The sequence below is a fragment of the Panthera leo genome, chromosome A1 (assembly GCF_018350215.1).
Source record: "Panthera leo isolate Ple1 chromosome A1, P.leo_Ple1_pat1.1, whole genome shotgun sequence".
Classification (NCBI taxonomy): domain Eukaryota; kingdom Metazoa; phylum Chordata; class Mammalia; order Carnivora; family Felidae; genus Panthera; species Panthera leo.
In genome coordinates this window covers 11,657,425-11,681,539 of record NC_056679.1, presented here as the reverse complement: position 1 = coordinate 11,681,539, position 24,115 = coordinate 11,657,425, and the positions used below count along the sequence as shown (strand labels likewise).

The window sequence follows — 24,115 nt, the reverse complement described above, 5'->3', positions numbered from 1 at the left end:
TTTCCAGCAGCTCTGGAGAATTTTAAGCAAATTTCTATTTAAACATTTCTTATCTACTCTCTACTTTGTGTTCTGAAATCACTATCAACTATATTGGTCCTTTTCATTCTGTTTTTCATGTCTCAGTATTTTTCATGTCTTCTTTATCTCACTTTACCTGTGTAATTCCTTGATCTATCTCCTAGTTCTCAAAATCTTTTATAACCCAATAAAGATCTTAATTTCAATGACCATTTCTCATTTCTACTTTTTTCCTAAACTTCTTTCATATATCTATTATGTTTTTAACTCTTATTTTCATGGCTTTGATCCCTTGAAGCATATATTATCTTTAAATCTTTTAAGGTATTTATTATTTTTATCTAACAAATGTATTATCTGAATGTTTAGGTCTATTTGCAGTATTTAACTTTCAGCATTGATGGCCTATTTTAAGAATCTGGAAATACTAGAGGCACCTGGGTGGCTCAGTCGGTTAAGCGTCTGCCTTCGGCTCAGGTCATAATCTCCCGGTTTGTGAGTTGGATTGTGAGTTGGAGCCCCATGTCAGGCTCTGTGATGAGAGCTCAGAGCCTGGAGCCTCCTTCAGATTCTGTGTCTCCCTCTTTTTCTGCCCCTCCTGCACTCATGCTGTCTCTCTCAATAATATAACAAATAAACGTTAAAAAATTTTTTTAAAAAGAATCCGGAAATATTAAATTATGCAGTCATCTTCATGGAAGCACTTTTTGTGTGAATGTCATATACTTGTGAAATTAGATTATACCGTGCCAGGAAGTTCTTCAGTTTGCACAGATCTTTATACTCGTGACTCCCTGGCCCCTCTCTTTAACTCTCTCTTTTATCCCTTTCACAGAACCATTATTTCCAACTGTTTACTGGAGAGTTAGTCATTTTCAAAGAACAAGACACACAAACAAGTCTTGATTAATATCACCAAGGGAAGAAACACTGTCATGAACATATCCTTTGTCCAGAAATTAGTAGAGACTTCCCTTTTAATTTCACCCCCCACTCCATCTAACTACTGCTGTCTTAGAGCTATGGCTCTAACTGCTTTCATAAAGTTATGACACATAAAGTTATATGATAGCATCTAAGCAGTATTAACTCACTCCTTGAAACATATCCTACATCACACAGTTATTACAGATATTTTATCACATAAACTACATCTGCTTAATTAGTAACTAATAAGTGTACCATGTTTTACTAATATTTATTAATATTAACCAATAAAACAGATTCTCTAAAACTAAGGTTAAAGCAGGAAAAATTATATTTGGAACATAAGCACAAATTCTTGACCTTAATATTAACAGGCTTTAGACATATTGGTATATGTTGCTACTTACCTTATGTGCAGGTACCAGATTTACCAAAACTGTATCCAAAAGCTCCTGAGATACTGTATCACCTTCACAAATAATAGAACTCATGAGGTCTACCATGTGCATATGAACTTTCTGATTGTGGCCATTGCTGAAATTCAAAACAGATATTTTATTTAAAGCATACAGGATTCAGGGGTGCCTGGGTGGGTCAGTTAAGTGTCGGACTTCTGGTTTAGACTCAGGTCATGATCTCACTGTTCAAGAGTTCAATCCCCACATGGGGCCCACAGTGACAGTGCCAATAGTGGAGAGCCTGCTTGGGATTTTCGCCCTCCCCCTCCCCTCTCTCTTTCTCCCTCTCCCTCCCCCTCCCTCTCTCCCCCTCCCCCTCCCTCTTTCTCCCTCGGCCACCGCCCCTTCCCACCTGTCCCTTGTTCATGCACATGTGCACATAAACGTTTTCCTAACACTAGTACAACATGAAGTATTAGGATATATACAACTTCGCAAAGGACCACGCCTTCTCTCAAAAATAATAAAAATAAAGTGTACAGAATTTAATCATAACATGGTACTGAAGAACACTACTTTATAAAACATTATACTAAAATATCAAATCAAATTCCATATATTCACTTAAAGCTTCCCTGTATCCCAAATCTTATAGGAGCATCCAAAATATATTTTAAACTGTATTTCCTAGATTACTTTTCCCTAATTTTAAACCAGTCTCACAATCAAAAGCAATTGAATCAAATATCAACTTTAGTTTTGCCTTAAATTCAGAAAATCAAACTGCTGCGAAGTTAATTCTAGTAGATAATTTTAAAGAATACACAAAAACTCAACTATTTACATGAATCAAGGAGCCAATAATATTTAAAGATAAAAAATATAATCCAAAAAATATTTTTATATTGGCTATATAGACTGCCTTATGCCACTCTTGTATTATACCTTACAAATTAAGTTCTATTCACTTTTAAAACATCCATAAAAATAATGTTAGTGAGGCTTTTTTTAAGTTTATTTATGTATTTTGAGAGAGAGAGAGAGAGTGAGCACAAGCAGGATAGAGGCAGAGGAGGAGAGAGAGAAAGAATCCCAAGCAGGCTGCACCCTGTCAGCTCAGAGCCTGACCAAGGGCTCCATCTTGATCTAACCGTGAGATCACGGACCTGAGCTGAAATCAAGAGTCGGTAGCTTAACAGACTGAGCCACGCAGGTGCCCCATGTTAATGAGTTCTAATGTTACTTAGAACCTTCCAAATACTCATCATAACAAACAGTTAATGCATAATCACCTATAGGTTTTAAATTCTATGTATTTAAAATAAGTTATATGCCTAGTAAAATGAACTTACTTTATAACTGAAAATAATGTTCTGTATAACTGGGTAAAAATTTCATTGCTATCTTCCAACTCAAAGCATATGTTATACGACTTGACCCAAGCAATGTTCTAAAAATAAGAAATAAAAAAAGCGAAAGGTAAACACTTTAATTAGTAAAAATATACAAGCAAAAAACCCAATTTGAAATATCATCTCAAGATATATTGCTTACCTCAAGTAAGTAAAAATACCTATTAAATTGTGGGCTCTTTGTATCCTCTAGCCCCTTCAACTGCCTTGTTATAAACATAAATATATCCTTCAAAAAAAGAGACAAAGTATTGTTTAGATTATGAATGCTAAGCAAAAATATTCACTAAACTCCTAAAGCTAATTCAGCACTCATGTGTATCTACCATAATAAAGAACCAGGGGGAAAAACTGTATTTAGCTGGAACTTCTTAGAAAAATCTTACCATATGGAAACACTAAACATCTTATTGCCCTTCACAGGAAAACAGTAAATAATTTACCATGCTCTTAGATACAGAAAAACCTCCATCTTAAAGCAAGTTAAAAAACTAGACCCAAAAACTAGTAAACCAAAATTTATCCTATTATGAGTATAACAAAAGTGGCAGTGACTGAGAACTAATTAGGTTTGCTGGAACAGACTATATAGATAATTATACAGCAAAAACACAGTTTGGGAAACTTAAAATTCCAAAATAAATCACCAAGTGAAAATATACTAGATCACAGAAACTTAGAAATTTTAAAAAGACCTGTAGAAGTTAACTTATAAAGCTTTCCTACCTAATCATTGTAATTACTTGTTTTTCCCCACCATTTCTTGATCTATCCCCATCTCCTGGCTTTTGATTTTTTTACTATGTCTTCCTTTTGTACCTGGATAGAGATAGGTTCAATGTCACTTTAAGGCAATTTTTATGGAGATAAGCCTTTTAAGATCTTAGGAAAGGGTAAAATTAAAAAAGCTAATTCTGCAAAGGAAGCATGCTAATCAATCAATACTAAGAAAAAAATATTTCTCTTCTAAATAAAATGATAAGAATATTTTTAAAGGAGAAGAAAGATACAGGTAACTGACTAGCTTTTCAAAAAAAATACTATGAAAAGTACAACCTGCAAAATGGTTACTTTGATAGCAATACTGAACAAAATACATCCTCTGTGAATAAACCCTCCTAGTGTGATTAAGAGAAAACTAAGTGCCACATTGACTACCTGGAGATAGAAAGAAAACAATCATTTATAACCTCGACAACAATCACTGACCTATTACACATGAAGCCAGATGTATAAAAAGGGTTTTCTGATGACAACAATAAATTGACAGTGGAAATACGAGGACCAATGTGTCAGTTTTCTATTGCTGCTACCACAAAGAAAAATATAAACTTTATGTTAATCAATAGTGAAAACTACTCCATAAATATTTAGAGAACATCCTTGAAATGATTAAATTTTAAGTACTACCTCAACAAAAGAAAAAAAAGAGGCATTTAAAATAAGACCAAAAAATATGAACAGAAAATATAAGATACTTTAAATTTTTCAGCGATGGAATAATCCAAAACGATGCTAATTTAGTCTCAGCTCCTCAATATTCTTCCTATAAACTGTCCTGTTATAAATAGAACCGATGTGTAATATTCTTTTGGGAGGACTTTTCACTACCCAAAAGCTCTAGGATAGGTTACTGATGATGCAAACTGAGAAATCCACAAGAAGCAGAAGAAACCTGTGGCAGTACTCTTAAATTAGACCTTCCTCTTCATCAGAATGCCAACAACACACTAGTAAGGAAGAGCCCACATCCCATCTCCAAATTAGAGGTTTATAATTACAAAATAAAATATATACCTGGGTACACAAGTCCACAGATCAGCTCATATTATCTACTTAAACCTCTGACCATTCTCAAATTTCACAATTCAATTCCACCTTTAAGTGACAAATACTGCCCCTATCCTGAGATTCTTTACCAAGTTAAAATATTAAACAACTACGACCAAAGCAGGTTGGGCATTCCATGCTAGAATTTTGGCAGACTTGATGAAATGAGCAAGTTCCTCACTCCAGTTATCAAGAAGCAACTCCATGAAATTAGGGGCTGTGTGAGGACTCTTTTTCACCACTGTAAACCCAGTTCCTGACACATAATTAAAACATCAATACTTGTTAAATGAAATAAACCTAAACTGCCCGTCATTTTATCCACACTGGGTATTAATAATCTTCTTATGGATTCATTCTCTAACCCACAGTTTCCACAATTATCTTTTATTATTACTGGTTTTTCTCATTTTCTAACCTGCTTTATTCAATATCTTTTTGCACAGCTCTAGTTATTTCACACTTTCTAGCAGCTGGACTAATCATGCTAGTCTCCTTTTTTCTTTCCTCTTTTAAAGATTCTCCATTCATATGGCTTTACTTACGACTACTTTAAACAGGTACTAGGAGTCGTTTCTAACTTTTCATTAAAATTTTGTTCACTGTATTGCCTTCCAAACAATTCACATCACAATCACACCTTCCTTTAAATGAATGATTCATATGGTATACATTCAGGCTTATATTAAATACCATGTTTTAAATAATGAATATGGTCTTCAGTATGGATGTTCAAAAGGGAAAAGTATCCCCCTCCAAGTGTTGCTGAAACAGAGCTAATGATAACATACTATAATAAGTATAGAGTACACTGTACTAATCTACTTCTTACCCTAAGGATCAAAATTCTTTAATAAAAGTAAGTACTAAATGGGGTGTGTGTGTGTGTGTGTGGGGGGGGGGGGGTCTTTAAAAAGTAAAGTTGTTTAATAAAAGACTGCTGCAGGTAATGTCGAAAAATCCAAAGAAATTATCCAAATACCTTAACTCCCATTTTAGTTAGAAAGATAAATAGAAGCACCAGTTACTATTTTAAGTTCTTTAAGTCAGTACTTGCCTTTAGTTTATCAGGGGATGTGTAAGGAGCTTCAGGAGCATAAATCCTGAAAATATCGGCAAGGCAGCAGGCTACCAATAAGCGAACATCTTTATCAGGATGCTTGAGGAAAAAATCTGAAGCAAGATGTAAAGCTAGGTTTAAATAAAGCTCCTTTTCTTCTTCAGAGTCCTGGTCCATATCCATGAAAGTTTTCACAACCATCTGTACAAAAATAAAATAATGAAATAATGAAATCTTTCATGCAAAAATACAGTCATTTGAAATAACATCCAAATTAATTGCAAAGATTAACTTCCAAATAATTAATATAAAGTACTTTCATTTTTCCTCTCAGAGAGAACAGATCCTTCTAAAACTACAGAAAAATAACTTTTCTTTTAAAAGACTAAAATACTTTCCATTTACCCATCATACCTGCTTGCCAAATAAGTTTAAAACTAGCCTTATATTTAACAGAAGACCATTTGGGAAGAGAAATAAAAAAAAAAAAAAATAGTTACAGAGAGGGAAGCAAACCATAAGAGAATCTTAAATAGAGAAAACAGGGTTGATGGGGATGGGAGGGGGGGGACGGGGAAAATGGGTGATGGGCATTAAGGAGGGCATTTGTTGGAATGAGTACTGGGTGTTGTATATAAGTGATGAAAAACAGGAATCTACTCCCGAAGCCAAGAGCACACTGTATATACTGTATGTTAGCTAACTTGACAATAAATTATATAGATATTTAAAAAAAACCCAAACAACTAGCCTTACATGGCATTTCTGGTCTTTTACAACTGGACTAAAAGGAGTATGTCCTTCTTAAAAACTGCGCCCCTTTTTTATATATAATATACCTAATCCTTATATTATACTTCTTAGGAAAAGAAACAATTTATTTTTCCATCTGAGCCATAAACCATTCCAGATATACAGATTTATATATTCAGCTAAAAAAGAATATATAAATATACTTAAGAAAGGATGATGAAGATGCATTCCTGAACACTAAAAAGCTACCATGAAGTGACTACCACAGCATCCAACAAAATATTTCTTGTGCCACTGTAAAAGAGAATATGACATGGATAGTTATTAGCAGAACTCACTGACATGTATGGAGTGAGCAGAAATAACCTATAGGAAATGGTTCCTTTTTCAAAAACATTTACATAAAGGAAGCAGGACAGAAATAAAAATGGTGAGAATTGGTACCATTTGAGTTCTGTAAAAAGCTTTCTCTAATTTCAGTACCAGTTGTCGCAATGAACCCTCCATCTGTACTATTCTTACTTCAAATGAGACTTTAAATCGCCTAACTTGACAGGAGCACACATTTAAATACAATTCTAATGGAAAGGTAACCACCTGGCATCCACTAGGTGGTGCTGCGAATACTAATCAACAAGTAGGGCTGCCACCAAGTATCAATAGCTATGAGTTGGTCCTTAAAAAACACAAGGATTTCTACTCTGCCAGAGAGCTAGACTTCTGAGTAATAAATCATCTAATGTGTTGCTAGGGAACAGTGTTCCTCAGAGGGCAGACCCTCAGTTCTATTATGCCAGACACCAGAAACAACAGTAGACTAATCCTGCTAGTGGGGCACTACAGTTAGCTTAAGGGCACGAGGTCCAGAGTTACTTCCTAACTTATTAATTTTATTGATGTAAGATGTATGCTTTGACAGCCTACGCATATTATGAAAAGAGGCAAAGAAAAAAAAAGAGAGACCCACATGCAGGAGACCATTACTTTCTCTAGAATCTCTTCACCAAAAAGTAAGAGTTTCAGTATACTTTGAATAAAATGTTATAGGAAACCCTAGAAATTATATAATGACACCTTACCTGTTAACAAATTGTTGTAATTCACAAAACTTATCCCCATAATTGTACATTTCAAAAATTACCATCAGCCCACATTAAATCCTTTTTATAATTCTCTAAGAGGGTTGCTAAAAATATGGATAAGTATAAGTATAAATTAGGAAACAAAAATGAAGGAAAAGTATATTAACCAGATTTCTGGGCATAGATGTCAACAAAATAATGAAAACATATTACAAACACTAAATGTGAGCACTGTGGAAATCATTCCACCTAGATTAACAAAGTTTACTCAAGGGCTAGATAATGAGAATCCCTCAAAATTGTCTACAACTCAAATGGTGTTATAAAACTCAGTAACTCACATTTAAGTTGTCTATTAAAGATGTCTGAGAAAATAACATCTCTACAAGACACTAAATGTTAATCAGCCTTTAAGTATAATTTCTGCATTTAATAATACTTTCTTAGCAAACAATAGAGAAGTTTACCTATCACTGCTAAAATATAATCTGAGGAAATAAATGAATATTCGCTTCTCTAAAAAGTCAATAGATGAAGAGAATGTAGATACACAGAAAATGGAACATGTGATATAGAAAGGGCTTGTAACTTCACTATTTTTAACAAAACATACACAAGTTCCTAAGTAGATATAACACACACAAATTGGCATTTTTAATGTGCTCAAAGATGTCTTTTCCTTTGAATAATAAACTTCCGATATTTTTTGACATTCTAATACTTTATGCATAAAGGTATAATACTAAGACTTTATAGGAAATTTACGAGCATTAGGAATAAACCATGCAGCAATACCCATAAAACAGTACTTTGCTTTAAGGTTCCTAGGCCTTCAATTATTAATTAAGGTAGGTTTTCCAGTCTTAAAATACTGGATAAATAATAATAATGTATCAAGCAACATAAACGTCTAGGTAGATATAATCTAGAAGGGAAAAAATGCTGAAAAATAAAAACATGTCCACTAACTGATGAATTAGCTTAACATTCTCTTTGGCCATTCTGCTCCTTTAACCATTTTATAATCACAGGGACTATCACTGCCCTGAAGCAAAAGTAAAATATTGTTCAAACACATATAAAGAGACTAGAGCCATACAACGACTGCCTCATCTATGGAAGTTCACCATCAATCTTGATTCATTGCTGCATGTCAGAAGCAGGGAGAGAAGCTAAAAGTAAAGCACTTTAACCTACTCTCAAAATAACTTACAAGAAAGTAAAACACAGCCTAAGTGCTCAGTACAAAGACCGTAAACTTCCTTTCTTAGAGTAAAATGGTTGTTTTCTAAAATAAATGAGATATAGAACAAAGGAGAACTCTCTATAGACAACAAAGAATATAAAGAGTACTACAGATTGATTCTTTATGCTCAAGTATAGGAAGCCCTAGAAAGCCATTTTTAGCTTTCATTTGCTTTTTTAGCTTTCATTTGTTTTTCAGATGCCCTAATAAAATACAGCTCTATGTGATTTCCACAGGTAACAGCCCACCCTAAACAGATGCCCCCAAAATGTAACACAATTATACTCACCTTTAACCGTCTCACCATTTCCTCTTTAGATATTTTATCTGAGATTTCTTTGACACCAGGAGGATAAGTAATTTTCCCATCATTGGTCCTTGTCTTTGAATGAGCCATGATGGAAATATTTTTACCCCTAAAATAAGAAAACTATTAGATGCAAACGAAAAAATAAGTATAAACAAAATTAATAATAAACATAAGTTACCTATCTTCCCACCAAGTAATTTATTATAACTACTTCCTAATTTACAGTAGGTCACTTCTCTAATTAACAAAAAACATTTTATTAAACATTTCCCCAATTTTTTTCAATTGTATGTTAATTTCCATTTCCACTACTGGCAAGCTAAGTTATTTGCACTAACCCTCCAACTACAAAAATTATAAATAATAAGGGGGAAAAAAAACCAAAATAAGCATGTTTTTTAAAGCATCACAAATTACTTGGCCAAAATAAAACCAAATACAAGACCTGAGAATAGTAAATGGAGCACTGGAACATTATATCCATTTAGGCTCTAAGGCCATTTGCCAACCCTGACAAATCTAGAGTTCAGTTTTGGTGGTCTTATGAGGCAAGAGGGACAGAAGTAAATCTCAACCTGTCAAAGTAGAATATCAAAGAGACCTTCCTGACATCAATGCAGACTACCCCATCTCCAAAAGAAATCACAAAGATAAGCCAGAAATCAACATGTGCCCATGCCCCCATCACCAGGGGACAGCAGAGAAAGCTGCCTTGGTACTAAGCAAGGCAACATAGATACAAGGGAGGTACAGCTAATTAGTTTTTGCCATGGGCCTGCACGTTTGCTGAGGTTCATATTACCTGAGTTGTCCAGAGAACCTCAACATATGAACTCAGTGACCCCTGAGTGGTAGTACCTCCAAGCACCTAATTAAGTAAAATTCTGCACCTCAAACAGTCCCCACTATGATGTTTCCAGGGGTCAAAATGAGCACTATCAAGTCAAAAATAATCAAGAACCTGAAGAAACATGACACTATGAGAAAGAATCAGCAGAAATACCAAACACCAAGACAGGACACACAAAGACTTCAGATGTTACAATTATTGAACAAATTATTAAACAAATTGCAAAACTATATTTATCATTAAAAACATAACAAGGAATAAATAATTATACAGAGTAAACCAGAAAAGTAGAATTTCTAAAAATAAAAAATGCAAAAACTGAAACTAAAAACTCAATGGACATACTTATTAGCAGATTAGAAAAAGCTATCAGAATTAGTCAACTAGAAGAGAGGTCAAAAGAATATACAGAAGGCAGAAAAGTTTAACATGATTCACGGGAGTATCAAAAGAAAACATGAAAGAGACCTCTGTCAGAGGAAAACAGCATAAAATATCAATCCATAAATTCAAGAACGCAAACAGAATTAAATTCAAAATACTAAGAATTCTACAGAACAAAACCTTAAAGCCATCATATTACCTTGAAAGGAACAGTATTTAAACTAGTAAGTGGCTTCTCAGTAGCAACAATATAAGCCAGAAGACAGCAAAATGCCATCCTCAATGCGGGAAAAGACTATAATTGCAAAGCTAAAGCTTACATCCAAGGAATATAATTTTCAAGAATAGATTGGAATAAGGACAAATTAGCCAAAGAAAAACTGAAAGCTGTAAGTAAACATATAGTATTTAGAATATTGTTTAGCATTTACTATGTACCCCCCCCCTCCCCCGACACAAGCTTACATTTCTGAAGGAGTTCAAAATCAAGGAAACAATATATGGTAAGTCAAGACACTGAGCATCTTTGGTAGGAAATGTAACTAAAAGACGGATAAAGAGGCTATATTGGGTACAGGTAATGTTCTACTTCTTTATCTGGATGGTGGTTATAGAACTGTTTTCACTTTGTGTAAAGTCACAGAGCTAGACAATATTAGACAACATAATTTTTTACACTTTCCTCAGTTATATTCTACTTCAACAAAAAATAAAAATCTCCAAACATTAAAAAATTCATAAGTATACTTCCTAATAATGAATGAATCAAAAGAAAACAAGTATATGATCAATAAAGTAAAAACTCAGAAGACAATCATAAATTTTTGACATATCAGCATGTGAAAATTCAAATATGAAGAAAATCTATACCTTACTAAAAATGACTCAAGAAAAAAAATACCTTTAATAAACTTAATCAACAATCAATAAATATTCTTATAAGGAAAAAACTCCAGGTCTACATAGCTTTACTAGTGAATTCTATCAAATAACTGAGGAAGAAATAATTTCAATGCCACATAAATAATTCCAAAGACTCAAAACACAAGGGAATCTTTTCCAACTAATCTTATACAACTAACTAGCACAACATATCAAAACCCAATGAGAAAAATCAAGAAAAATCACATACCAGTCTTGCTCATAAACAAAGATGCAAAATTCCTAAATAAAATATCAGGAAACCAAATGTAGCAACGTTATTAAAAATTGGGTTTATCCAGGAATGCAAGGTTAGATTCCTCATATTAACAGATTAAAAAGAGAAAAACAAGGGGTGCCTGGATGACTCAGTGGGTTAAGCATCCAACTCTTAGTTTCAGCTCAGGTCATGATCTCATGGTTCATGAGCTCTAGCTCCACATTCCCAGTGGGGAGCATGCTTGGGATTCTCTCTCTCTGCCCCTCTCCTGCTGGCATGTGCTCTCTCAAAACAAATAAACTGAGACAAAAAAAGAAAAATGATGTGATAATCTCAATAAATAAAGAAAAAAAAAGTTTGAAAACTTCAACATCAAGACTATAAGACAAAAAAGAGAAAAAGCTTAACAAACTAAAAACTGGATGAGTTTCCTTTATCTGAGAAAGGTCAGGTGTTACAAATACCATACACCATAAATCATGTTTATTGATGGCCCATTAATCATGATCCACTGGAAGATTTTTACTTAGGATCAAAACATACACAAGCATACCTCCATCATCACTTCTACTTGACCCAGTAATAAAGATGGTAGTCAACAAAGTAAGAAATGAAGAATATAAAGATAAAAAAAGAAGGAACAAAACAGCTACCGTCTGCAGATTATATGATTATGTACATAGAAACAACAAAAGGACTTACAGATAAAACCTCAGAATTAAGAAGATTGAGTTTAGTGGGGCACCTGGGTGGCTCTCAGTTGGTTAAGTGTCCAACTCTTGGTTTTGGCTCACGGTTTGTGGGATCGAGCCCCATGTTGCAACAGCAGCATGGAGTCTGCTTGGGATTCTCTCCCTCTCCCCCCTGTCTCTGCCCCTCCCCCACTTGCACTATCTTTGTCTCTCTCAAAACAAACTAAAAAAAAGAGAGAGAGAGAGAGAGAGGATTGGGTTTAGCAAGGGTATAGAGTAGAAAACTCAATATGTAAACATCAAATGCCTATAGCTAGCACAATACATAACAGTAAAAGACTGAATAATTCCTCTGAAGATCAGAAACAGAACAAATACGTCTGCTCTTACCACTCTTATTCAAGATTATACCGGAAGCCCTAGCCAGACACACTAAGGCAAGATAAAGGATACAGAAGCCACACAGATTAAATAGAAGCCACATTTCCAGATGGCATGGTTGTTACATAGAAGATTCTGAAAGAATCTACAAAAATAAAAAATAAAAAACTCATTCATCAAGGTTGCAGAATATAAAGCTCAATATACAAAATCAACTGTATTTCTATATACTAGCAAGGAACAGATGGAAACCTTCGTTAAAAGCACAATACTATTTTCAATCACTCCTACTATAAATGAAATACTTCAGTATAAACCTAATAAAACATATACAAGATTGGTATGCTGAAAATTATAAAATACTAATGAAAGAAACCACAGAAATTTAAATAAATGGAAGACATACCATGTTCATGGATGGGAAAACTCACCATAGTAAAGATGTCAGATTTCCCTCAAACTGATCTACAGGTTTGGAGATTCTAACAAAATCCCAGCAAGACTTTTTGTAGACAGAAACAAGCCTATTCCAAAATGTATATAGAAAGGCAAAGGAACTAAAATTGATGAAACAATTTTAGAAAACAATGAAGTAGAAGGTAATCATTCTACACAACTTTAAAACTTTTTATATAGTACAATAAACAATACAATGTGATGTGGGTAAAAGGGACAGACCTATAGATCAATAGAAAAAAACAGACAACCTGAAAGAGATCTGCACAAGTATGCCCAATTGGTGTGTGTTGGGGGGGGGGGGGGGGGGTTGTTGTTGTTTTTACAAAGGTGGTAAAGCAAATGAATGAAGCAATAATAGTCTTTTCCACATATAGTGCTGGAGCAATGGATAAACACAGACTCGGAAAAAAAAAAAAAGAAAAGAAAAAGAAAAAAAGAAAACCTTGACCTAAGTGTCTCATATCTTATACAAAATTAATTTAAAATACACCAAAGATTTAAATAGAAAATGTAAACAAAAATTTTTAAAAGAAAACATGGAAGATATCTTCACTATTGAGACTAGAAGGGTTTTTAGAAATGACACTACAAGATCCATAAAATGAAAAAGTGACAAACTGGATTTCAAAAATTAAAAACTTTTGCTCTGTGAAAAAACTGTTAAGAGAAAAGTTAAGCTATATATTGGAGAAAATATTTGCAAATACATATATGACAGAGCACATGTATCTAGCCTATATAAACAAGTCTTAAAAAGATACTATAAAAAAATAATCCATTACAAAATGGGCAAAAGACATGAACAGACATTTGAAGAGGAAATGCAAATGGCAAATCAGCACATGAAAAAATGTTCACCTCATTAATCATTAGGGAAATGCAAATTAAAAACAACTTAAGGAAAAAAAAATCCATTATATACTATTAGAATGGCTAAAATAGAAAATAGCGACATCAAATGTAGGCAAGGATGCAAAGAAATTGAATCTAGACACTGCTGGTAGAAATGTAAAATAGTACAAACATAGTTGAAAATAATCTAGCAGTTTCTCATAAAACTGAACAGGCACTTTATCATACAAACCAGCAATTTCACTCTTGGGAATTTTTCCCACAGAAATGAAAGCTTGTGTTCATGCAAACCTGTATAAGAATATTTATAGCAGCTTATTCATACACCCCAAAACCGGAGGCAATTGAAAGCTCCTCAAGGAATGATCAGTTAAACTGACAGATCCATAAAACACACTACTAAAAAACTTACTTACTGACACATGCAATAATCTATGGTCATTAGACTTATTGTAATATCAAAAGGTTACATGCTATATGGTTTCATTAATTTAACATTCTCAAAATGACAACTATAGGCATGGAGAACAGATTAGTGGTTGCCAGGGTACACAGATAAGACTGAGTGGTAGCATGAGAGAATTCTTTCATAATTCTGTATCTTGATTGTGATGGTAATGACAAGAATCTATACACAGGATCAAAGTACACAGGACTACATACACTCAGAGAGAGAGAGAAAATATTGTGCAAAAACTTGAGAAAACAGAGTAAGATCAGTAATTTAATTAACAATATTATACAAATGTCAATTTCCTAATTTGATATTGTACTACAGCTACATCAGATGTCACAACCAGCAGAAGATAACTGAAGGGTTCACAGGATTCTATGTTCATTTTTTACAACTTTATGCCTATAATTATTTCAAAATAAGAAGGCTTAAGAGCAAACCAATCAATTGTATTCATATGGACAGCAACTAAAAAGTTTAAAAATGCAATTTACATAGAAAAGCATAAAATACCTGCAGTAAATCTAACAAAAGATGTGCTTTTAGAGAAAATCATAAAGCTTCACTGACAGAAATGAAAGAAAACCTAAATAAATGAAGATATATCATGGGCTGGGTTGGAAGTCTCAAATACTGTAAAGATAGCAAATCTTCCCTGTGATTATGGAATCAATACAATCCAATCAAATCCAAGTTTTGATTTTAAAAGAACTATAGCAAATTTATTTTAAAATTTATATGTAAATGCAAAAGGCCAAAAATAGCAAGATACTTAAAGAAGAAAACACTCTAAATGGATTTGTTCTATCAGATATTAAAACCCATTATAAAGGTAATTTAAATGATGTAGCATTAGTGCAGGACGGAAAAAAAAAATCAATGGAAAAGACAGCCTAGAATCAGAGCTACGTGAAATTAATATACGTGAAAATTAATATATGAAACGCACAACAGTAAGAAAAGATCAGAGAGGACAAGATAAAAAGTTCCGAATATTGCCTAATATTTCAACAACATTAAATATTCCAATCCATGAACACTGGATGTTTTTCCATTTATTTGTGTCTTACTTCTTGGTACACAAGTGTTTTGCCTCCTTGATAAAGTTTATTCTCAAGTCATTTTTTTCTTTTTGATACTATTGTGAAGGAATTCTTTTGTTCATCTCCCACAGTTCATTGTTAGTATATAAAAACGTAACTGATTTTTGCATGTTGATTTGGTATCCTGCAACTTAACAGAATTTATTAGCTCTAAAAGGTTTTTTTGCAGGATCTTTAAGGTTTTCACATCATCTATAAACAGGTAATTTTACTTCTTCCTTTCTGATTTGGATTCCTTTTATTTCTTGCTTTTACTTTATTGTCTAATTGCTCTGACTAGGACTTCCAGTACCATGTTGAACAGAAGTGGCAAGACTGGGCATCTTTGTCTTGTTACTGATCTTAGAAGAAAGCGATTTTTCACCATTGAGAAATGCAAATCAATAAGGAGGAATCACTTCACTTCTGTTAGGATGGCCATTATAAAAAAAAAAAAAAAAAAGAAGAAGAAGAAGAAAAAGAAAAAAAAAGCTAACAAGTGTTGACAAAATGTGAAAGATAAAGAACTGTTGTACATTGTTGATGTGAATATACAATGATGCAGCCAGTAGGAAAAACAGTAGGGAGGTTCCTCAAAAAATTAAAAATAGAACTACCATACAATCCAGAAATCCTGATCCTGGGTATATATCCAGAAAACAATGGAAATCAATATCTCTTAAGATGTATCTGCATACCCATATTCACTGCAATATTATTCACAATAGCCAAGATATGGAAAAAATCCAAATCCTCATCAATAGATGAATGGATAAAGAAAAAGTGGTATATACTTAAAATAGAACAGTATTCAGGCTTAAAAAAGAAGAAAATCCTACCATTTGCAACAACATGGATGGACCTGGAAGACATTATGCTGAGTGAAATATGTTAGTGATAGAAGGGCAAATACTGCAGGACTCCATTTATAGAAGTATCTAAAATAGTCAAACTTATAGAAGCAGGAAATAGAATAGTGGCTGCCAGGAGATGAGAGGAGGAGAAAATGGGGAGTTATTCAATGAGTGTAAAGTTACAGTTATACAAGACAGTTAAATTCTAGAGATGTTCTATACAACATGACACCTATAGCTAAGTCAGTGTTTAGGACTAACTTAAGAATTTAAGAGTAGGGGTGCCTGGCCACCTAAAGGTGGCTCACTGGGTTAAGCGTCTGACTTCGGCTCGGGTCATGACCTCATAGTTCATGGGCTGGAGCCCCACAGCGAGCTCTGTGCTGACAGTGCAGAGCCTGGAGTCTGCTTTCCATTTTCTCTCTCAATCTGCCCCTCCCCCACTCATGCTTATGTGCGCTACCTCTCTTGCTCTCTCAAAAGTAAACATTACAAAATATTTTTAAAAAGAATTTGTTAAGAGTATAGATTTCATGTGAAGTGTGTTCTTACCAAAAAAAAGCAAAGGGGCACAAGGAAACTTTTAGAAGTAATAGCTATTTTATTAGAAGTGATAGCTGTGTGGTAATGGTATCATAGGTGTTGTATATAATATATATGCAGTTTTTTCTCTGTATCAGTTATAGAGCAATAAATCTGTTTTAAAAAAAGAAAAGATTTTCAGGTAGCCTTTGGGAAATAAAATGCTTTGCCCCATCTGCTGGGTCGAGGGTGGGGGCAGGGGAGAAGAGGAGGAGGAAGAGATAGAAGAGGAATAGGAGAAGGAAAAAGAAGAAGAAAAAGAAGAGGAGGGAAAATGGTCAGTGGGCAGTTAGATTTCCAGAGAGATGTCTGAGCTAGGGACAGATGTGGGGATCCTCAGTGATAGTTAAAACCAGGGGCACAGATGACAGATTCAGGAAGTCTTATAAAGTAAGAAGAGATAAGAGAAGGCACATCTTTAAGAAATAGGGAGAGGAAAAAGAACTTACAAAGGAATGTGAGAATGACCAAAGAAGTATGGAGAAGATCTGGAAGGAAGCTGTATCAGAAAGTAGGGGGTATACCATGTTTCAAGACAAGGAGTGGCCAACAGTACTAGATGCTACAGAGAGCTCAAGATGAAAAAACTCAACAGGATCCATTGAGGGATTAACTGAAAACGGGCATGAGGGATCTTACCGATGAAAATGTTCTAAAATTGGATTATGGTGATGATGGCATTTTTCAGTAAATTGCCTAAAAAAAAAATTATTGAACTGTACACTTGAAAGGGATAAAATTTATTAATTTTACACTATATAAATTATAGCTCAATAAAGTTGTTTGAAATTTTAATAATTCATTCAAGTTCTGGGATACTTTAATACCTATATAGAAAAAAATAACATCGGGGTGCCTGGGTGGCTCAGTCGGTTAAGCATCCAACTTCAGCTCAGGTCATGATCACATGGTTCGTGGATTCGAGCCCTGTGTCAGGCTCTGTGCTGACAGCTTGGAGCCTGGAGCCTGCTTCAGATTGTGTCTCCCTCTCTCTTTCTGCCCCTCCCCTACTTGCAGTCTGTCCCTCTCTCAAAAATACATAAACGAGGTAGGAGGAAGGGGGGGAGGAGGGGGGAGGAGGAGGAAGGAGGAGGAAGGAGGAAGGAAAAGGAAAAAAATAACATCATACCTATACCTCACAGCTTACACAAAATGAATTCCAGGTAGATTAGTGAGAAGAACCAAGGTCATAGCTGTGTTCCTTCAACCAAAGAAGATACATATTTAGCAAAGGCCCAGGACAAATCATTTCAGAGGATAGTAAATAAATGTGACAGGATTCCCAGTTTTCCACAGAAGCTGGAATACAAAAAAGTCTCTGCCTTGCCTCGACACAAGTAAAAGCTAATGCTCATTATTCCTAACAATAGATATACAATTGTGACCACACCCTGCAACTAAGTAATGTAGATATGGTGCCTGTGTAGAATAAAGTCATCTACGTGGTCAAAAATTTGTCAAAGGTAAAATTTGTCAAGTGCCTGTTATTTGCAGAACTCTTTAGCAGTGACCATCGGGCAAAATGAGTAAGATAGATCTCAAATCTACCAAAAAAAAAACAAACATCTCCCTAAATATTTAAATCACAGTAAATTCTATAATTATTCTAACAGAAATAACAAGCTTGGAAAATATAAGATCAAAAGAAACCCCATTTCTACAGGTAAATGGGGGTGAAGTGGTAATAATGTATAGAACAAAAGGATAGAGAGAACAGTGTAGAATGTGTTACCAATCTAGAGAAGAAAGTTCAGAATTTAACTTAAGATCTAGAATTGTGACTGAAGGAAAAGGTGGAAGGAAGTAAAGGGAGCTAAGGAAGAAAAGGTAAGAGCCAACAAAGAGGCAGGTTTACTCAGTTTGCACTTCAGTTTTATAAACAATAGAACTGGAAGCAGAGATTTGAAGTATCTCTGTGAATATACACAAGCTGTTTCTTCAGAATGACATATTTACTGGCCCTTGTCTACTAAGCAAATGATGCACCTTAATTAAGTCTATGTTTAAACTTTCACTGACTTCTCCAACCAGAGCAAGACTCCTCCCCCTACAGCTAGGAAAACTTTGAACATATCATAATTGGCATTATCACATCATATTTAGTGAACTTATTCTATGTCTCTTACTAGGCCATAAGCCCTATAAGCGAAGGACAGTATATCATTTTATGCTAGCATCTATTAGAGAACCTAGCACAAAGCAGGCACTCTGGAAATCCTTGCTGAATGAATGACCAGAACTGTTCTAATAAATGATGGCTACAATAGGCAATACAGACCAGAAAGGAGAAATCAAATACAGTAAAACCAGTTAAAAAACTGCTACAACATTCCAGATAAGTAAGGAGGAAATGGGGAAACATGGGGAAACAAGAACTGATTCAAAGACTTATGGATGATATTAAAAGAGAAGTAGGAAAAAAAAAAAAAAAACGTAAAGAGAAGTAGATGATTACAAGATTCAAAGCCTTTGTTCCTTGAAAGTCAATTACTTATTTACTGAGAATTTACTTGGTGCAATATACTATACCATATACTAGGAATGCAATGACAAGCAAATATATAAAATCTCTGCTCACATCATAATGGAGATAGGGAAAAAACATACAGAGGTCAAGACTTGGGGAAAAAATTTTGGTCTAAAAGGTAACTAAAGATATAGATCTGAAGTTTTAAAGAAAATCAAAGCCAGAAAATATTTTGGTCATAAAGCTCATGCTTTATGGGTTTACAAGATTAAGAAAAACATGTAGGATGAGCTGAGACACCAAGACTCAACCCTGAGGAAATATCTATATTGATATGGGGAGGGGGATAGGAAGAAAAACAGAAGGGTCAGAAAAGGTAGAAAAATAAAAAAAAAATTTTTTTTAACCTAGAAAAAAATGCTTGAAGAGGAAGGGGTGGCATACAGTGCTAATTATTTCAGAAACACATGTTGCTGAAACATACAAAATGGCCTTAGTAAATTACTCCCTTGGACCTGGTAAGGTGATCTTTAAGGAAAAAGTTTCCAGAAATAACAGAAATAACTACTAAACTGCAACCTAAGAGAAAAAAAAAAAAAAAAAGTGTAAATGAGAAAGAGGGAAAGGGAGCAATGCTGAAGAAAGAAAGGGTATGGGAAATAAATAGGATCTTCAATTTTTATCAGAAATGAGTAAGAGATATTGATATACAGCTGTTCCTCTGAGGTTTAACAGACTTAAATTATCTGACATAATATATTTCATCTTTGTGGGCTTTCAATTATTCACATGTAAGGCAGAGTGGATACATTGAAAATAAGAAAATAATAGCCGTACTTAAAAAATAATTTATATAGGGGCACCTGGGTGGCTCAGTCAGTTAAGCATCCAACTTCGGCTCAGGTCATGATCTCACTGTGAGTTCGAGCCCCATGTCGGACTCTGTGTTGACAGCTCAGAGCCTGGAGCCTGCTTTGGATTCTGTGTCTCCCTCTCTCCCTGTTCTATCCCCACTCATACCGTCTCTCTCTGCCTCTCAAAAAATAAATAAATGCTAAAAAAAATTTTTTTAATAATAATTTACATAAAACTGACCACTATCAGAATCCATTTTATATACTAAATACACTATAGAAGAACAAATTCCTTTTTCCATTTAAAATATATATGCTTTTAATTTACCCCCAATTTCTGGTAAAACTATGATATAGAATTTTCCTGCTTTTATTTTTTTTTTTTTAATTTTTTTTTTCAACGTTTTTAATTTATTTTTGGGACAGAGAGAGACAGAGCATGAACGGGGGAGGGGCAGAGAGAGAGGGAGACACAGAATCGGAAACAGGCTCCAGGCTCCGAGCCATCAGCCCAGAGCCTGATGCGGGGCTCGAACTCACAGACCGCGAGATCGTGACCTGGCTGAAGTCGGACGCTTAACCGACTGCGCCACCCAGGCGCCCCGAATTTTCCTGCTTTTAAAGGGTAATGTGAAACAAAGAGTTTCAGAATGCAGTTAATTTCATTGCATGCACTGTAATGCATGTTGTTACAAATATTTATTTTTATATCCAATATGAACAAATAAAACACAATAAAATATTCTAATACTAAAGAGCTTACACAAACTTTGAATAAGTTCATATAAAATGTTAATTAAGGGAAACATCTGTATTTTTAATCTGATCTTTTTTCATGTTTATTCATTTTTGAGAGAGTGTGCACACACACAGGGCAGAAAGCTAGAGGGAGACAGAGGATCCGAAGCTAACTCTGGGCTTTGACAACAGACAGCTGGACATGGTGCTCAAACTCATGAACCATGTGACCATGACCCAAGCTCAAGTCCGATGCTCCACCAATTGAGCCACCTAAGCACCCCCATATCAGTATTTTTAAAAATCATACTGACAGTCAATGGAAGCAAAATCAATGAAAACATTGTTCTTTATTCTGATAATATCACATATAAATAAATGTTGTTAAGATCAAATAAGGCTACAGTAAAAATATTTAAGATCCTTTCAATGAATGGAAAAGAACAAAGTACTGATTGGATTGAAGAGCAAAGGTAAGAGCAATAGGAATAATCATTTTTTTAATTGATCTGAGAAGAAATAAAGACATCTGACACTGTCGTGATTTTTATTAAAAATCCAGTATGTGACAACAAATTCAGGGTCACAGAAATCAAATCAAACTGCTACTAGAATCTCTACTTGGCTGTGTTTATTAAAAACTGCTGTTCCTCCTGGGACTTTACTCCAAGTCCGAGTTGGAATTAGAAGGGAAACAAGATTTTGTGAAGACTCTGGTAACTGCAAAATGCAGTCTTCCCACAATCGGTACCTCTTATAACCAGCAGATGGTGCCCTCCATAAAGACAACCTTTCCAGTCCAGAGTGATTACAGAGAATAGAAGTTAGGCTTATTCTAAGCCAGGAACAATTAAAAAGCTAGTAAGAGTGCTTTCTAAAAGAATAAAAAACAAAATAAATTATGTTAATTTTCCCTAAGTGTATAACCTTAAGGCCACGTTTACATATTTTCCAACTATGCAAACAAAAAGCTGTTTTCCATATACAGTGTTACCACTAAGCTACCAAGCAACTTGAATTAATCTTTTTTAATTCAAATTAAGTTTATTTAATAGTTATCACTATGAGTTCTGGTGAAACAAAGCAATTTTAAATGGCTTAAAGTCCTTTTAGACAGCAAACTCATTCTGTTCATATTTTTGGTAATGTTTATTTATAAAAGATTAAACATATTTCTTGCCTACATGCTTTTTAAGGACTATCAACATTACAGAAGGGAGTAAAGTTTAACTTAACTGGTTCAAAAAGAAAAAGAGCCCTAGGCCATAGAATATCTCGACTAGCACCAGTTTGTTTTTGTTTTTTTTTTAATGTTTGTTTATTTTTGAGAGACAGCGAGCAAGCGAGAGCAAGCTCAAGTATGAGCAGGGGAGGGGCACAGAGGACCCGAAGGAGGCTTGAACTCAGGAACCATGAGATCATGACCTGAGCTGAAGTCAGATGCTTAACCAACTGGAGTCAGTGAAGCGCTCCATCAATTAGCACCAGTTTCTAACAATACATATTCTGTTAAATCTCTTTTTTAGATTTTATTAAATGTTTATTTTGACAGAAAGAGAGAGAAGGGGAAAGAGAATGCCCATGTGTGCAAGTGGGGGGAGGGGCAGAGAGAGAAGAGACAGAATCCCAGGCAGGTTCTGTGCTGTTAGTGCAGAGCCAGACGCAGGGCTCGATCCCACGAACCATGAGATCATGACCTGAACTGAAACCAAGAGCTGGATGCTTTACCAACTGAGCCAACCAGGTGCCCCTGTAAATCTCTTTAAAGTAATACTTTTCATATTAATAATGACAGTATCTCCATTTACTAAATGACTGGTATTTCTCTACATCAGCTCAGTGTCCCATTCAGTGGGGGGATAAAATTAGGTATTCCTCTATGAACATCAAACCTTAAGCATACATTCTTGCACGCCCCTATTTCACTGAGAAAACAGCTCTATCAAACAGGAACCTCTTCAGGGTCCTATCACTAAATCTACTGGCCTACCTACAGCATTTATATCCATTCTCTCCTTCCTGTTATTAGAAAGTATATTAGCCTTACATCAAAAGCTAATCCCTACCCAGGTACACAAAATCCCATCCTCTACAGGCTTATCAGAGACTTTCACTTGATTAGTTGTCTCCTCTTTCCTCTGCCTCAGCATCCTCAGTGTCTACTCGATCCCTTCTCTCAGCACTCAACATACTCTGTTCTCCAGTGGAAAGAATACCGCAACACACCTGCTCAGACTACAAATACCCCCCAACTACTACTGTCTTCTCTGTCAAATTACCTTCACAGCCAAGCCTCTCAAGAAGTATATTTTCTACCTTCACATCTTCAGTTCCCATTCACTTTTCATACTAGCAATCTTGTTTCCAACTTCCCCCCCCCCCAACCAACATCAGCAATAATGCCTTTGCCATAATCATCGTAGCAGGCTTCAAAAACGGCAACGGATTTTTCCTTTTTCTGTAACTACACCCTTGCAACGTGACTTTGTTGCTCCTCCAATCAAGAGTGTTTTTCCAGCCCTTGAATCTGAAATGAACTTGACTTGATCCACTAGGACATTTGGCAAGCTTAATAAGGGTTTCTGGCTTGGAGTTTACGGACTTGCTGCTTTTGGAACTCTACTGAACCTGTGCACAAGCCCAGAAGTCATCACACTGGAAAATCAGAGATCATATGGAAAGAGGTCCCAGTTTTTCCAGCCACGATCATCATCAACAAGCCAGCCACAGCCAAACTAGCAGGTAATGACAGAGGCATACCTGTAGATGCATGAGCAAGCCCAGGTAAGGGATCACTAAAGCTGATCCAGATGAGTAGAACTGCCCAGCTAAGCCAAACTCAACTTGTCAACCTATAGAACTGGGAGCCAAATAAACGGTGGTTATTTTAAGCCGTTAAGTTGTGGGGTGATTTGTTATGCAATAAAAGCTAACTAGAAGTCATCACTGACCTCCATGCTGTCAAATCAAATGAACACTTTTCTAACCCTTATTTAATTGATCTCAGCAGTATAGACACACAGTTGATGATACCCTTCTCCTTGAAACACTCTTTTCCTTTGGTTCCCAGTCTACTCTACCTCTTCTTGATTTTCCTCCTACCTTACTGGTCACTCTTGTCTTCGTTGTCTCCTTTTCTACCCAGCCTCTAAATATTAGTAATTCATCAGAATTCAATCCTGACCCTTTTATTCACTTTTTAGTCTATATGTTTTTCTCCAGACTTTTGCCATAAGCTTTTTAAAACCTACTCCAAAGACTTTAAAATAATACATACCCTACCAAC

The 24,115-nt window shown here is 35.0% G+C and overlaps 1 protein-coding gene across 7 annotated transcripts in view; it reads right to left on the bottom strand.

Moving 5' to 3' along the window:
• PDS5B (PDS5 cohesin associated factor B) overlaps positions 1–24,115 on the bottom strand; it is a 191,588-nt gene that overhangs the window by 115,279 nt on the left and 52,194 nt on the right. For 3 of the 7 annotated variants that reach the window (XM_042949877.1, XM_042950377.1, XM_042950043.1), the window contains exons 1-6: positions 14,215–14,467; positions 9,019–9,145; positions 5,646–5,849; positions 2,901–2,987; positions 2,699–2,796; positions 1,356–1,482 (exon numbers count right to left, since the gene is read on the bottom strand). In XM_042949877.1, coding sequence (XP_042805811.1) covers positions 1,356–1,482; positions 2,699–2,796; positions 2,901–2,987; positions 5,646–5,849; positions 9,019–9,145; positions 14,215–14,240 — 669 coding nt within the window. In that variant the 5' untranslated portion in view covers positions 14,241–14,467. Of the gene's footprint in view, positions 1–1,355; positions 1,483–2,698; positions 2,797–2,900; positions 2,988–5,645; positions 5,850–9,018; positions 9,146–14,214; positions 14,468–24,115 lie in introns of those variants that run through there. The other 4 variants (XM_042949957.1, XM_042950123.1, XM_042950209.1 and 1 more) reach the window with 2 other exon arrangements.